This window comes from Alligator sinensis, unplaced genomic scaffold (assembly GCF_000455745.1).
Source record: "Alligator sinensis unplaced genomic scaffold, ASM45574v1 scaffold163_2, whole genome shotgun sequence".
Lineage (NCBI taxonomy): Eukaryota > Metazoa > Chordata > Crocodylia > Alligatoridae > Alligator > Alligator sinensis.
In genome coordinates this window covers 663853-679464 of record NW_005842499.1, presented here as the reverse complement: position 1 = coordinate 679464, position 15612 = coordinate 663853, and the positions used below count along the sequence as shown (strand labels likewise).

Genomic DNA, 15612 nt, shown 5'->3' with positions numbered 1-15612 from the left:
CAGACAAGCGGCACAGAAGCAGCAGGTGGGTGGTGGTGCTGGCCACTCCAGGGCTTCCCCCAACACCTCCTGCTCCCTGCCAGAGTGCCCGGCTGACTGCATGTGGACCGCAGGTGGCGCTATCAGCCCTTAAGGGAAGCTGCACGGGGAGGCACCGAGCCTGGTCAGACCAATAGCACCGCTTACAGTCCATGTGCAGCCGGCTAGGCACTCTAGTGCTTCCCCCAAAACCTCCCCACTTCCTCAGCCCCAAGCCAGCTTCCCCCCCAACCCAGCCCTGCGTCACAACCCCCAGCCTCCCAGAAGCCCCACATACCTAACCTTACAGGCTCCAGGAGTGAATAGCGAGCCTGAGCTGAGCGTTGAGACTGACAAAAAGCCTCAGGCACCCCACCCCCCAGGCAGGGCTGGGGGTTTCCCACCCTTTTTGCAATCAGCTCTTGCAGGCTGGAACTCTGCATGCCTGCAGAGCTCTATGCAAAAGCAGGGGATCTGTGGCTTTCTCTGCTAAATGGTAAAATCTGTGTCTTATCTGATAAAAGTGGGAAATCCATGGCTTTCTCCATTTTTTCCATGGGAAATGGAAAATCCAGATCCCTGATCATAAGTTAGAAGGAAAAGGCTCCTAGGAGCTGATGTGCTTTCTCAAGGTTTCTAGTGTGCTATACCCCTTCCATGCCCCAAGCACACTAGATTGCAGTATGAAACCAATACAAGTAGCCTAGAGCAGGACTATCCAACTGGTGGCCTCTGGGCTGCATACAACCCATAAGGGGTTAATGTGCAACCTCATGGGTTCTCTAGGTTCCCCCTCATCCCCTGGCTTTCACTTACTGCTGGCCCAAGAGGCAAGGCGACTACAGCCCCTGGTACTGGAGGAGCCTGCAGCACAATGCAGCAAAGAAGCTGTAGTGGGAGCTGCCTGTGCACCTGGTGCAGGAGGTACAGGGACATGCAGTGTAATAGTTGCCCACATGGGCCGTGCAGCAGTGGTAGCAGGGCTGCCCATGTGTGTAATGCAGCAGGAGGGGAGAAGTGGCTTGTCCAGCCCCCAGACACTTAGAAGTTGGACAACTCTAGCCTAGAGTGACTAACTCGGCTTTTTGCATCCATTACACAACAAGAATTTGGTGTAGAGGATGGAGTGGGCACCTGGACTTTCCTATTCATCCTTGAATGGGGCATACAACCAGTGTCCTCTGTACTTAAGGTCATTAAGGGTTGCACAGCACTCTAGAAATCAGCCTAGGTTTCAAATTACATTCTGCTAATTTGAACTCATTTTGTAGCTTCACAGGTTTCTGGTAGTTTTTACTTCCTGTCTTAACCTGTTGGGTGGGGTTGCTGTGTTTAATTGCTATCAGATTTTACCTGAGACTTGACCAATGTTTGTGGAGTACTTTGGGTTGAAAGGCCTATATAAATAAATTGTTGCATGTCTTGTGGTACTGTTTCCTACTGCTCTCAAGCCTTTGATAGTAGCAATTCCATCCTAAAGTCTGTAGATGCTAAGAAATTCTTACAGATGATTGAGAAGTGACAGTATTCAGGGAAGGTTCTTAGAACCCTTATAACAGTAATAAAAGTTTTGTTATGCCTTTTTAGGGGGATTTTGTAATGCAGGGGTATACAACTCAAACTCTTAGTGCCACTTGAAAAGTGCACTTTCCACTGGAGGGCCCTCACTTGTGGGAACTGTTCTGATCAGCTATATGCTTTCAGCACATTTCTAAGCTCAATAGTGCACATGCAGTCTCATACACAGATGAATGAATCATTGTGCAGGGAAGATGGAGAACTTGCTGTTTTGCTTTTCAAATTTTTTTTAGTTTAACATACTATTTTAATAAAAAATTATGGCAAGCCACTGAGGTTGCACTGGCAAACTGCATGTTATAGATACCTCTGTCATAATGAATTTTTGCTTGTTTTTAGGAGTAGGTTTGGCCAAAAGAAAAATCCTATGCTACAAGACCCATCTCCTGGAAAGAAATGCAAGGTAAGGCACGCACCTGGGAACCTCACTTTCAGTAACCGATGCAAGTAAAACTGCTTAGCTTTAGCTCTTCAGCATGTATGTCTCAGAAACAGTTGTCATTATTCAATATCAGTGACAGCCAAATTTTTTGGTAGGTGTGCTACACGTTAAGCCCAACACCTTCCCTAAGTGCCAATTCAGTCCCCTTTCCCCATCCAATCTGCTGCTCTGCCTTCTGCTCCCTGCCTTTTGTTTCCTGCCTCATTTACCTTTTTGATATCTGCTGCCTCTATTATTTGCCACTGTGCTGCCTGCCCCCTCCCTGATTTGCTGTTTGCCACATGCAGGTTGGCCACCCCTGGTCTTATGCAGAATTCCAATAAGTTTGAAAAGTCTTCAAGTATGCCTAAATAATTTCCTTCCCACCCCCCAAAAATGTAGCATCAAAACAAATCTAATTCAAATGAAATTGTCTTTGGCCCCTACTACACGTTACATATATTACACAGTTAACTGGTGAATCACACAATAAATTCAAACTGACCATACATGCAAAATAATTATTACATGATAACAATGACTATCCAGCTATAAAAAGATCCAACCAGTTATAAATTAGTGCTTGAAAGTGTGTAACAACTTTTATAGCTGGTTTCTATCCATCACTAGTTTGAATGTGTAGCAAGGCCCTTGGATTCATCATGTTCTATTCACTTTCATTTGAGACCCAGAGATCTTTGTAGTTTCCTAGTTACTGAAAAACAGAATTGAGCTAAGATAACAATGTATTGATTCTGGAGTATATTACTTCATGTAGATGTCTTCTACAGTTCTTTGTTAGTTTTTTTTAATTTACATGGCAGGGAGATTTAATTAAGAAAGTTGAGTGAATTTCAAAATCCATCTTTTTCTAAACTGTGTTTCTTTGCAGGAGGTTGATAATATAAAGAAAGAGAATATAAAGAAGAGCATTTCCAGCATGCATTTTGATGGGAAAACGGAAGCAGGAGAGTCATCATCTAGTGTACTAGATTCATCATCTTTGTTAGCTAAGATGAGGGCTAGGAACCACCTTATATTACCTCAGAGGACAGAGAATGAAGGCGTTGAGAATCATCGGCAAGCTTCTGCTCCTCTTCCAGCCTCAACAGAGCATGATGACTTGCTAGTGGATGTTCGAAACTTTATTGCATTCCAGGCTTGTGTAGATGGACAAGCCAGTACTCGGGAGATACTGGAGGCATTTGAGTCCAAGTTATCATCAGCACAGTCTTGTGTCTTTCGAGAACTTCTGAGAAATCTTTGTATTTTCCACAGAAGTCCAAATGGTGAAGGTATTTGGAAACTAAAGCCAGAATTCCGCTGACTCTTTGGTCAGGGGTCCACCTGTGTGTAAGCCAAGACTGTTTCCAAGGATTTTTTATTCGTCTTTTAAAAGGGGGGATTTTATTTAGTTTAATATTTTAATTGCTAACTTGCACAGCATGGTGCCACACTTAAAAATCTGCCTCAGTGAAGAAGCTTAATGACAGATTTCTTCTTTATACTATTTATATGAAAGTGTTACCTACCTCACAGTTAAAACAATACAAAAAGCAGCATCTTTATTTTTAAAGAATCTGAATATAAATGCACTGGGGAACATAATAACTTCTTATTGTAGTAAGAACCATGGATGTTGTCATATTTTAGCCAATTTATGTGAGATTCAATGAGTTATTCTGTCTTTTATATTCTGTACATTACTTGAATGGTCATATGGAGACACAGCATGCTGCCAAACAGATATTAATAATGAATGGGTAAGGTAGTATGTGAAAGTAATTTCTTTGTACTGATATCAAGAAATCATTGTAAGGGAATAAGGGGATTTGCTTGTTGGGGTGTGCTGGCAAAATCAGATGCAATTAATGTATGAAATTTGACATGTATCAGTAATTAACCTGGGGAAAAACTTACTGCCATAAAAGTTTAATTGCAATAATAGAGAGCCTGGCACAGCATCTGCATGACTCGGGAGAGACTGGTAATGGGTTATAAAAGAACGCTTTTATCCATTCTAATCCAGCCTCAGACCCTTCACATTTAACTGCTATAATACTTACTACCATAGAAGTCAATTAAGATGTTAGTGAAAAGCCTGTCTGGTAATGAAGTTTGGTTCATATTGGTATATTGTGGTTCTTGTTTCCATTAACATAAAAACTTACCATAGTTGGCACTAATTGTTACCTGTTTTCAGTCTCAAGAAAGTCTAAGAAGTGAATTGGCTATGGAGGTCGTGCTATCATTTATCATTATGCCTGTAGGTACAGTCAGTACAGGTAAAGGCTGAGTAATATTTTGGGTATCATATTGTTCCTGTTCTGTAGATAAAAAAAAAAATCTTAAGTCTCCATGGCTGCCAGGCCAGCAATAAATGAATTTGAAGTTTAAAAAAAAATGTACTAATTGTAGTAAAGCTAATTTTTATACTGGGCAGTGCCTGCTTGCATCTGTTCTCAAAGTGCCAGTGGGCTAAATAGAAAAAGTCTTAGTGGAAAACTTGCAAGAATGCCATTTGTAATTGAGAATTGTCAGTTCCTTGCAGCAGCAGTGGAAAGTTTAATGTATAAATTAAACAAAAAATGGCCACATGCCACCAATGACTTCCTTCTCCCTGTCGCTATACCAAAGCTGATCAGCTGTAGAGCTTTGTTTGCATTTATTAACAATAAGCAATTTCTATTCAATTTCCCAATAAAATACAAAAACAAACCAAGCGTAAGGGTGAGTGGTGAAGTAAAAATAAAAACTTCTTTTCTTGCTCTGGAACAAGTAGAAAAATAGCCCTTGAGCTTTTTCCAAGTCCTCTGCTTACATTTTACCTAGAAGAAGTTTAAAAAAAAAAAGTCATTTTTTGTTTGGAACAGTTCAGAAATTAAATGTAAACTTCTTGACTGCAGCAAAAATGTGATTGTGACTTCTAAATTTCAGAATTCAGGTGCCCTGATTCAAATACTTTCAGTCTTTAAGGCATATTTCCACTTCTAGAAAAATAGAAGTTTGTAGTTTTCTCATCTCGTTTGGCTGCTTTTTTTTTGATGAACATGGACCTGTACATAACTTTAACTCTTCAGCCTTTATAAGCTTAATAAAATGTCAGTAGAATGAAACAAACACCTCTTAGACGAGTGCTTTATCTCCAGTCTTTTTTTTTTCTTTTTTTTGCTGTTAGGTAATCTTTTCAAGCCTGAACTTATGTTCTGCTTATATTCAAATTAAGAACTGTAATGGTTTTTCATGTCAATTGAAAGTGAAAAAACCTAGCATTCTAAGTTTCTTTCTAACTGTTAATTTGAGGAAGATTTTTAAAGATTGAATAAGCATTTTCTGAAACACTGTCCTGTCCATTTTGGCCAAGGGGACAGAACAAGGAACAATGTTCCTAAATTGCAAAAAGGGAAATTTACGTGGAACATTAGGAAGAACTTTCTCATAATTAGATGGGTTAAGCATTGGTACAGCCTTCCTAGAGGGGTTGTGGAAGTTTAAGAGCAAGATAGATAAATATTTGTCTTGGATGGTTTAGACAAGGATGATCCCGCCTTGATCAGAGGTAGTACTAGATCACCTCTTGAGGTCTTTCTCAAACACTACTTTTCTATCATTCTATAAAAAGCAGAGAAGTTCAATTTTGAAAAATAACTTTAGGCACTAAACCCACCTCTACATCTTACAGCTATTGTGCAATTAACTGGTTAATTGTGGAATTAAACCAAGACCAGCTACACATGCAAAATACCTATCGTACCATAAAAAGGTCAAACCAGTTATAAAGATAGACCTCAAAACTGCATACTAACTTCATAGCTGATTGCTATCCAGCTTTAATTTGCATGTGTAGCAGGGTTTCCCCTGCAGATGGGGACCCAGTAAGCTGATGGGGCTCCCAGCCACAGGGGTGCATCATGCCCATCTGAGACTGAGAGTCCTGAAGCTGAGGAGACTTTAAGCCCCTGCAGTGCCTGGCAGCTGTGGGACTCTGGGTCCTGCCAACCGTAGGGTGAACCTGCAATTTCCCAGCCCTGGGGGGCTCCACACATCCCCATGGCTGGGAGACTGCAGCAGCTGCTATCTGCCACCTGCAGGTGCACTCCACACACCGCATGGCTGGGAATTTGCAGCAGCTGTGATCTCCCACCCACAAAGTGGGGTGGGGCACTCCACAGTTGCTGGGGTTAAGAGTCCCATTAGCTGATGGGACTCTCAGTCCTGGCTGCATGTAGGGCACAGGTGGGGCTGAGAGTTTTGTCAGCTGCAAGAATTTGCTATTTGCTGGTGCAACGGGAGCCCAGGATGGTGCTGCATGTTGCTGGCAGTGGGCCACATGGCACCAGTGCAGCTTGTACAGTGCAGGGAATCCTGCAGAGGTGGCCACCCCTCAGTATGTGGCCCTGCCTTTTGTGGCGCAGGGGCTGCACACCAGCACTATGTGCAAGCCCTGGGTGTGTCAAAGTTGGATAGCCTTGCCTGATTTAGCTTAATGCACATTCAAAACCATCTCTTCCATACATAGAGTTATTCTGGAGTGGCCAATTCCAGACTAATACCATGCATAGATAAGCACTTACATTCCTCTTTTGAAAATGTGGCTTGGAGATCTAAACGTACGTAGGCTGTGTACATAAACGTCCCTTTTGAGGCAGGATTGTGCTGGGGTCAAATAGATACCCAGCACAATAGATATCAACCTTCCAAATTGTATTGCTGCACCTCTGCCAGTAGGTGGTGAGCAAGAGTACACAGCCTGGCCAGTTTATCCCAGGAATGACTCACAATAATCCACACGTGTCCATGTTCCAGAAAAAAGCATTGGCATATTTTATCCCACAAACTTCAGAGGGACTTGAAATAGAACAACAGACTTGTATGTCTGTAGGATCCCAGGACAAATACAATGTCAATTTACAGCCTTAGAGAAATTCAGCATATACCCACATTTTCAGTTTAAGAACATAAGTGCCATATTGAGTCGGAGCAGTGGTCCATCTAGCCCAGTATCTTTGGCCACAGTCGATACTTTAGAGGGAGAGCACTGAACAGGATATATCTAGGGCAGTAGTGCCCAACCGTCTGGCCCTGAACACCACATAAGTGGCACAAGGCCAGTCCACAGGCAGAATCCCATGTGTGGTTGGTACATAGGCTCGGTCTATTCGTGTGACCCTGTGTGCTGGTCTGATTCCATGCACCCAGATCTGACACTGCCCATGCACAGGACCATGTTATCTAGCCTGCAAGGCTCCCCACGGATCCACAAATTCAGTGGCAGGAAGCAGCAATTGAGGCTGCTACCACTGCTGACAAATTGTTGCATCAATGGCTAGCCTGGCAAGTTGGTTAACTCAAAGGCTGAGCACCACTGATCTACAGAGATTTGTCTCGTGTTCATTACCAGGGATCCGGGTTTTCCATTTCCCATGTATAAAGGGAGTAAACCATGGATTTTGCCTTTTACCAGAGGCAAACGCATATTTCTCATTTTACCAGAGAAACCCGCGGAATTTGCCATTTTGCAGTGAGCTCCCTGCAGGCTAGGAGGGAGTGGAGGAAGGCGGAAAGACAGGGAGTGCCACATCCATAGACATGCATGTGGCTCCAAGCAGTCTGCAGAGAAGCTCCAACAGGTAAGTGGGGGTGGGGAAAGGGAGATTGAGGCCCCTGTAGGGAGGGAGCTGAGCAGGGTTGGGGCTGCTGCTGAGTCAGGTGGGGCTTGGGGCCCAGGGCTGAAATGTATAGCTATAGGGCCCCAGCAGGAAGCAGGGTGGGGCCACGGGTGGCTCATGACACGGAGGGAAAGGGCCACTAGCGCGTGTACTCCCAGGGGTCAGGGAAGACCCACACCCCCCCAGATCTGTACCAAGGGCAGGTGCAGGCTGCAGGCTCGAGCTCCCATCCTGCTTTCCTCCCCTGGGGCCTCCCCACCCTGGTGGGTACGACCCAACACAGCTGGGGACAGCTGGGTGGTGTGGGGATTCCTCGCTGATGTGCACTTCCCTCTCCCCCCAAGTGCCCTGGCAACGTGCCTCCAGTGCCTGCTGCTGCTTTGGTGGGCACAGTCTGCGCCACTGCCCTCAATGCAGCCCTGCGTGCAGGAGGCGCGTCACCTGGGCAGTGAGGAAGTTTTCTGCACAGCTCCTCGGCTCCCTGCTGCGCTAGGTCACAGGGGAGGAAAGCAGGGTGGTAGGGAACAGCAGCGAGGAGGGGGCATGCTGTTCCCTGCCGCCCTGCTTCACTGCAACCCAGCATGGCAGGGAGCTGAGAAGCCGCTTAGAAAATCTCCTCACCACTGCTACCTGCTACCCCAGCAACGCGCTTCCTGCATGCGGGGCTGTGCCCCACAAAGCAGCAGGTGCTGGAGGCACATCACCAGGGCAGCAGGGGAAGGAAGCTTGCAGCGGCGAGGAATCCCTGCGCTGCCCCGCTGTCCCCAGCTGTACTAGGTCGCCCGGGGGAAGGAAGCAGGGCAGGACCTCGAGCCCACAGCCTGTGCCTGCCCCGGGTACAAATCTGGGGGGCATGGGTCTCTCCTGCCCCCTGGGAGTGCACACCACAGCAGGGAACCTTCCCTCCCCCGGATGAGCCACCCATGGTCCAATCCTGTTTCCTGCTGGGGCCCTGCAGCTGCTCATTGCAGCCTTGGGCCCCAAGCCCCACCCAGCTAAGCAGCAACCTCAGCCTGTGCCTGCCCCAGGTGCAGATCTGGGGGGGCACAGGACCCCCCTGCCCCCTGGGAGTGCTCACAGCAGCGGGGAGCCGCCCTGCCTGAGCCAACAGTAGCGGGGAGTGGGGGCAGGGGGCCGCGGACCTAAGTCCATACCTCTGGCAGCTGGGGGGTCCCTTCTGGCAGGGCTGAGGGAGCAGGGGCTGTGGTGGGGGGGGGGGGGGCTTTAATTTTAATCTTGGATTTTAGTGGGTTTAGCAGAGAATTTGTGGTTTGTTTGGGTTTTTTTTTTTTTAATCGGGGAAAACCAGGATCCCTGTTCATTACCCTTCATGGCACCCACCATCATTGGTTTAGAGATGCCAAAGGATACATCTCTGACTGTTCCATTTAATAACAGCTATTAATAGATCTACCATCCATGTATTTGTCTAGTCTCTTTTTGAACCTGGCCATCTGCCTCTACAACCTCTTGTAGTAATGAGTTCCACAAGTTAACTACAAGCTGTGTAAAAAAGGATTTGTCAGTTTTATACCTGTATCCTAATTTCAGTTGGTGCCTCCTAGTTCTAGTAAAGAATCATAGAAAATTAGGGTTGGAAGGGACCTTAGGAGGTCATCTAGTCCAAACCCCTGCTCAAAGCAGGACTGTCCCCAACTATATCATCCCATCCAATTATCCTGGGACTTGATGAATAACTGCTGTCTATTCACTTTGTCCACATCCTTCATGATCATGTTAGACTTCTACTATATCTACCCTCAGTCTTCTTTTCAAAAGGAAGAGTCTTACCCTTTTTAGATTATCTGGGTATGACAACTGCTCCGTATCCCTACTCACTTTTGTTGTCCTTTTGTGTACCTTTTCTAATTCTAATACATTATTTTTGAGATGTAGAGACCAGAACTGCACACAGTATTCAAGATGTGGGCATACTAAGGCTTTGGCCACATAGACATTCAGTTTGTCCTGGGAGAGTTGCTGCCTTCCCTGGAGAACCCATGAATGTAGAGATATTCAGGCTTTCTCTCCCAGAGTAAAACTACCCATTCCAAGAGAAAAATAACCTGGGAACAACCAGGGTTGAATCACTCCTAGGACAGTTTCTGCTGAGAGAGTGAATGTCTGTACATGCTGTGGCTTCTCTCAGAAGAGAACATAGTCCTCCAGCATCTCCCTTCCTCCTCTCCCCTCCCAGGGAGATAGTATGTTGCTGGTTAGACTCTGCTACTCCAGCAAGGAGCAGAGCACACTCCTTCCACAGTCCCCACATTGTGCTGCAAGGAAATACAGGCTGACTGTAGTCAGTTTGGGTCAGCCAATTAGGGTTGCCCTATGCAATGCTGCTATTTATTGCCAGGCAGACTAATGCAGAACGCTGATGTGTTCACAGGGTCCTCCTCCCACCCCAGTAGCAGAGTCTAGCCAGTTCCCTAGCCCTGGTTACACAGTGTCAACACTGCACGGTCTCAAGGCCTGCATATTCAAATGTCTGTGTACACAGTTCTGGGTAAATTTTTCTAGTAGAAAAAACCTGGGAGAATTCTTCCAGATTATTTGAACGTGTATATGCAGCCTTTGTTTCAAAGTACTCCTTATGCAGAGTGGCCTTTATATGTTTCCAAAACTATGTCGGTTCTAAGAGTTAATCCAGATGTGTTTTTGTGAGCAGAAAATGCAAATAATTGTTACAATTTACCAGGATCATGTGTTAGAAGAAATACATAATACTATCTTGCTGATGAAAACCATTCCAATAGGATATATTAACTAAAAACACACATTTGCACGAAGAGCTACAGTACTAAAATATAATTTCTGGAACAGTATTACAAGTTGGGTCCAACCCAACTTGTCCTCTTAAGGTTTGTGTACTTTACAAAGCTGCTACCACCACAACTTTGCTGACAGAACTGTGGTAGCAATGCCTCCTAGTGAAGATGCACTTTATAGCAGCTGCAGGGCGGTCAGTGTCTGCCAGCTTTGCTAAACTGCTTTCCCTTACCACAGAGGTTCTGATGGCAGAAGCCTTCTTGCTGCAGAGCTCCATCAGCTCGAACAAATGACCTTTCACCCCCTAGCTAACAGAGCTCTGCCGGCAAAACTTTATAGTGTAGATCAAGCCTAAATTTAATGTGCAATCATAATTTGTGATCTACCTATCCACACAGTAAACAGTAGGAACATCATGTGAAGAAAGGGGGGAAAATCCTAGAAATCCTGATTTTTCTGTAGGGAATTATGGTGATATGGACTAGATTTATTGGGTTAAATCCTCTCCCTTGCATTTTGTGGGAGATCAGATTAAATCATAATTTTCCCTTCCAGTTTAAACTATACATTTACAAAAAGTAGAGATTTATGCCTGCTTTTAATATGATGATTTGATCCACATCAGTATTTTGCCTCTACTGTGCCTTTTACATAAACTCAACTGGATTAGCTACACAACATGTTATGTCCTTTGTTCTGAGAATTAAATTATGCCCTGGAAGGAAAAAGATTCCATCTAAAACTGTGTGTATGCTACACCTCTTCTGAATAGAATTCCCTGACGTGATGGTAAATATGTCTATTGCTGACAACAGTCCATCTGCATTTCCAAATAGATGTAAGTAGGTGTTATCTATGGAAAAAAACCATACATCTCAAAAATGTTTGCAGTTAATGAAGTGTGATGCTGTATCCCTCCTTTTGGCTAGACCACACTGAGATTTGAATCTGCTAGTCTTTGAACTAACAAATCTGCTCAATCAGAAGAGAGCCTGGACTTTTTTTTACATCCAGGTTCCTTGGCTATAAGTATTATGTAGCATGCAAAATGCAGGAATTGATAGTAACACTACCTGGTACTGGTTACAACTCAGCTGAAGTGAATGAGTCCAGTTTTAGCACTGCATTTTTAAGAATGATATAGAAAATCTGGAGTGGATCCAGAGGTGAAGGCAAAGATGAGCTATGCCAATTTTATGTTACCTAATGATATAGTCCATTGAATCTACTATGCCAGCTGTTGGCATTCACCTAATGCCAGCGTATGAATTAGGTGTATGCTGGCATGTTAGTCCAGTCCAATACATAGTTTCTTAAATTGGCATGGGTACATTTTGGATCTGGGAGACTATAGTTATCACCCCCCCCCCCCCCCCCCCACAAAGATGAAGAGAACATACCTCCCCCCCCCCCCCCCCCCCCCCCAGCAAATGATCAGTTGTTACTGATTGGAAATGGGCCATTATACATCGGGATTGCACATCAGCTTCTAATGAAGTTTTTCTCTTGCAGCTTTTTCAGATGATGACCGGGGGGTGGGGGGTTGATAATTGGACTCTATCTATAGTTCGAAATGTGCTTTCATAAAGCTTGATGAAAGGAGATGTTGGTCACTTTCTTTATTCTACCATCCAGCTCATACTGGGCATGTCTACATGAGTTACTTTACTGCATATTAGACTAAACTAAAGCACAATTAAGTTTCACTTTATACATGTGCATGGGACTTACTCTGCAGTACATTAAATGAATGTGCAGTTTGCTAGTACCAAGAAATACAGGTACTAGATTAACAGCGCATTATGTACTGCGCTGTAGCACACGTGTAGATGCTGACCATGAGCAGTTTGCTCCTAATCACCCTAGGCCAGGGGTTTTAAACCTTTTTAACCCCTTCAGTCTCAGTTTCAGCTCATTATTTTCTTCTTATTTTTAATAGCACGGGGGGCAGATTGAGACCCCCATGGTGAGGGAGGGGCTGTGGCTGGGCAGGCACTGCATAGGTGGAGGGAGAAAAAATTATCTGGGGAGGCTGAGTGCACATGTGTGCATGCACCCCCCTCTCCCAACAGGTAAGTCTGGCGGGGAAGAGAAATGGGCCATGGCGGGGGGAGAGCAGATCAAGGACTCTGCTGTGAGGGGGGAAGCAGGGCACAGGCAAAAGCAGAGGCTGGGGTGAGTGCCCCCCCCCACCCAACAGGCAGGGCGGTGGGACAAGCAGAGTAGGGAAGTGGGGCCCCATCACCCCAGGCCTCCACTTGTCCCACCACCTGGTTCAGCTGGGGACCCATTCACCCCAGTCCCTGTTCCTGCCCCGCTCCCTCTCTCACTGTGGGGGCTTCATTCTGCCCTTCCCCACCCCCCCCCCAGCAGTGAGGGAGGGAGTGGGGATGGGTCTCGAGCCCCCAACAGTGCAGAAGTGAATGGGGCAGGGGTAAATCATTCACCCCTGCCCCACTCCTTCCTGCACTGTGGGGATTGTCCCACGACCTGGCCCAGATGGGGCCCTGTTCACAGTGAATGAGGCCCGGGCTGGGCTGGGTCATGGGACAATCAGAGCCCAGCATATTGTCCATGGGCACAATGTGGGGCAGCCAAGGGGTGGGGGCACATGCCTTCCCCCGGCTTCCCCACGGTGCATACAGTGGCGAGAGCCACCCCCCTGGACAAGCCGCCAGGCTCCAATTGTCCCACAGCATGGTCCATCTGGGGCCTCATTCACTGTGAATGGGGCCCCAGCCGGGCCGTCATGGGACAATCCCCACAGTGCAGGAGGGAGTGGGGCAGGGGTGAATGATTTGCCCCTGCCTCATTCCCTCCTGCATTGTGAGGGGCTCAATTTTCCGCCCCACCCAAGCCCAGTCACAAGTGTGGGCTGAGCGGCAGCAGCACTAGGAGGGGGCTATGGGAGGGGCTGCCACCCCAAAATTCATCATAGACCCCAGCCTCCTCTTAGCACAGCCTGGCTCAACACGCCTGCTGAGAACAGCCCAGTGCTGCCTTGGCCCCAGCCTGCAGCAGTGCACAGCCTGCCCTGCTCTCATGCTGATCCTGGGGCACATGTCTTCCCCAGGGTGCGCGTAGTGGCGGTGCTGGGACAGGGGCTCACACATGGCAGCAGTCACCAACACCCTGCTTGGTCATGTACCGTGCTGCCTTGCCATGGCTCTGCAGGCTGCTGATTGGCCTTGCACCCAATCATGCAGCGCCGGGGGCAGGCACTGTGGCGGGCCAGTAGGTGGTGCTTCTGTGCTGAGCCACCCACCTCACTGCACCCGACCACCTGCCAAGCTGTGAGTGCCTCCCCAGCGGTGCCTCACATCCAGCCAACCCCCTTCCTGGAGCACACCCACAAGCCTGGGGCCCCACAGCTCCCCCCAGTTCTGGCACTGATTTGCTCCCAGCTCCCCTCCCCCAGGCACAGGCAGGGAGCAGGAGCCAAATGGGGCGTGTGCTGTGTGGGCAGTGACAGGGCTGATGGGATGGGGAAGCTCTCTGTGCCTGGCTCAGCGCTCTGGGGACAGAGAGCATCCCCATCCCCTTAGCAAGCAACATGAGGGGGAATGCTCAGGAAACTGTTACCATTTGGCCACAGGTTATTGCCCCAAGCCAGCACTGCCAACTTGGGCTGCGATCCTGAGTTGCATATAGCTGGGAGCTGCCCCCTGCACCCTCTCTCTCTCCCACCCCCTGAACCCAGGCTTGACCCCTGTGCCCCCTTCCAGCCCAGGTCTGGCACCAGGGGAGCCTGGAGCTCCCCCTGGCCACTTCAGGCCGGGCAGGAGCAGCCTTGGATTCCACTGTTCCCAATGAGAGCAAATTTGCTCCCAATGCAGGCACATGTGTAGACATGTTCCCTGGCACAGTAACCTTAAAGCACATTAACTGCACATGTAGATGAACCCACTGTGAAATTAACATAATGCTCTTTCTTCTGCTGCTGTAAATCTAGATTAACTCAATGAACTCTTGTTTCTCAGAAACATGATTTATGAGAAAAGGGTAGAAAAACTGGGATTGTTTAGTCTGGAAAAGAAAAGACTGAGGGAACATTTGATAACAGTCTTCAAATACCTGAAGGGTGGTTATAAAGAAGGTGGTGATAGACTATGTGACCACAGATGACCGGACAGTCTTAAATTAGAGCAAGTGAAATTTAGAGTGGATACTGGGATGAACTTTCTAACCATGAGGGTGGTTAAACACTGGAACAGATTGCCTTAAGAGATTGTAAAATCTCCATCCTTGTAAGTTTTTAAGAGCAGGTTAGACAAACATTTGTCTGGAATTGTGTGTCAGGGATTGATACTGCCTTGATATGGGGTTGGACTATATGAATGACCTCTTGGGCTCCCTTCCAGCCCTATTTATCTATGATTCTATCAGTTGACTCTATCATTTTTCATACCTACCAACTACGTAAACTTGACACTGGGCATATCTACACATGCCCCCCATGGCACAGTTGTTACTGCGCCATCATTTAGTACTTGCTTTAGGAGGGTCAGGGAACCAGTGGTCGAAGAGAGCCCAGGGTTGGTAAACCACAAACAAGATGCCAGATCGCACCAGGTAAGTAATAAAGGGAACACACGCCATCAAGGCACAGTGGCACCAAGAGCCCCCTTTGGGGGACTAAAATGTCTTTATACAAATGCCAGGAGTATGGGGAACAAGCAGGAGGAGCTCGCACTCTTGCTTGCTAGCACCCAGTATGACCTAGTCGAACTAATCGAGACATGGTGAGATTCTACACATGACTGAGCGGTAGGCATTGAGAGGTATAGGTTGTATAGGCGTGACAGAGTGGGGAAAAAAGGTGGGGGGGTAGCACTCTATGTTAAGGAGCAGTATATGTCTTCCACCATTAAGGCGGGGGTGGAGGAGGGGAACACCGAGGCATTGTGGGTCAGGATCCAGGGGGAGCCAGGGGAAAAGGACTTGGTTGTGGGTGTCTACTATAGGCTTCCTCATCAGGATCAAGAGCTAGATGATGTATTCTCTGGGCAGCTAGCAGACACCACACAGGCGAGGGAGGCAGTGGTCATGGGAGATCTAAACTATCTAGATATCTGCTGGGAGGAGGAGACAGCCAAAACAAGCCGCTCATGGAGGTTCTTACACTGTGTGCAGGACCTCCACCTAACCCAGGTG

The 15612-nt window shown here is 47.0% G+C and overlaps 1 protein-coding gene across 2 annotated transcripts in view; it reads left to right on the top strand.

The window, feature by feature from the left end:
• ERCC6 (ERCC excision repair 6, chromatin remodeling factor) overlaps nt 1-5137 on the top strand; it is a 77477-nt gene extending 72340 nt beyond the window's left edge. For both annotated transcript variants that reach the window (XM_025212985.1, XM_014523502.2), the window contains 2 exons: nt 1936-1999; nt 2910-5137. In XM_025212985.1, the coding sequence (XP_025068770.1) occupies nt 1936-1999; nt 2910-3344 (499 nt within the window). In that variant the 3' untranslated portion in view covers nt 3345-5137. The remainder of the gene's footprint in view (nt 1-1935; nt 2000-2909) is intronic.
• Nucleotides 5138-15612: the final 10475 nt, after the last annotated feature.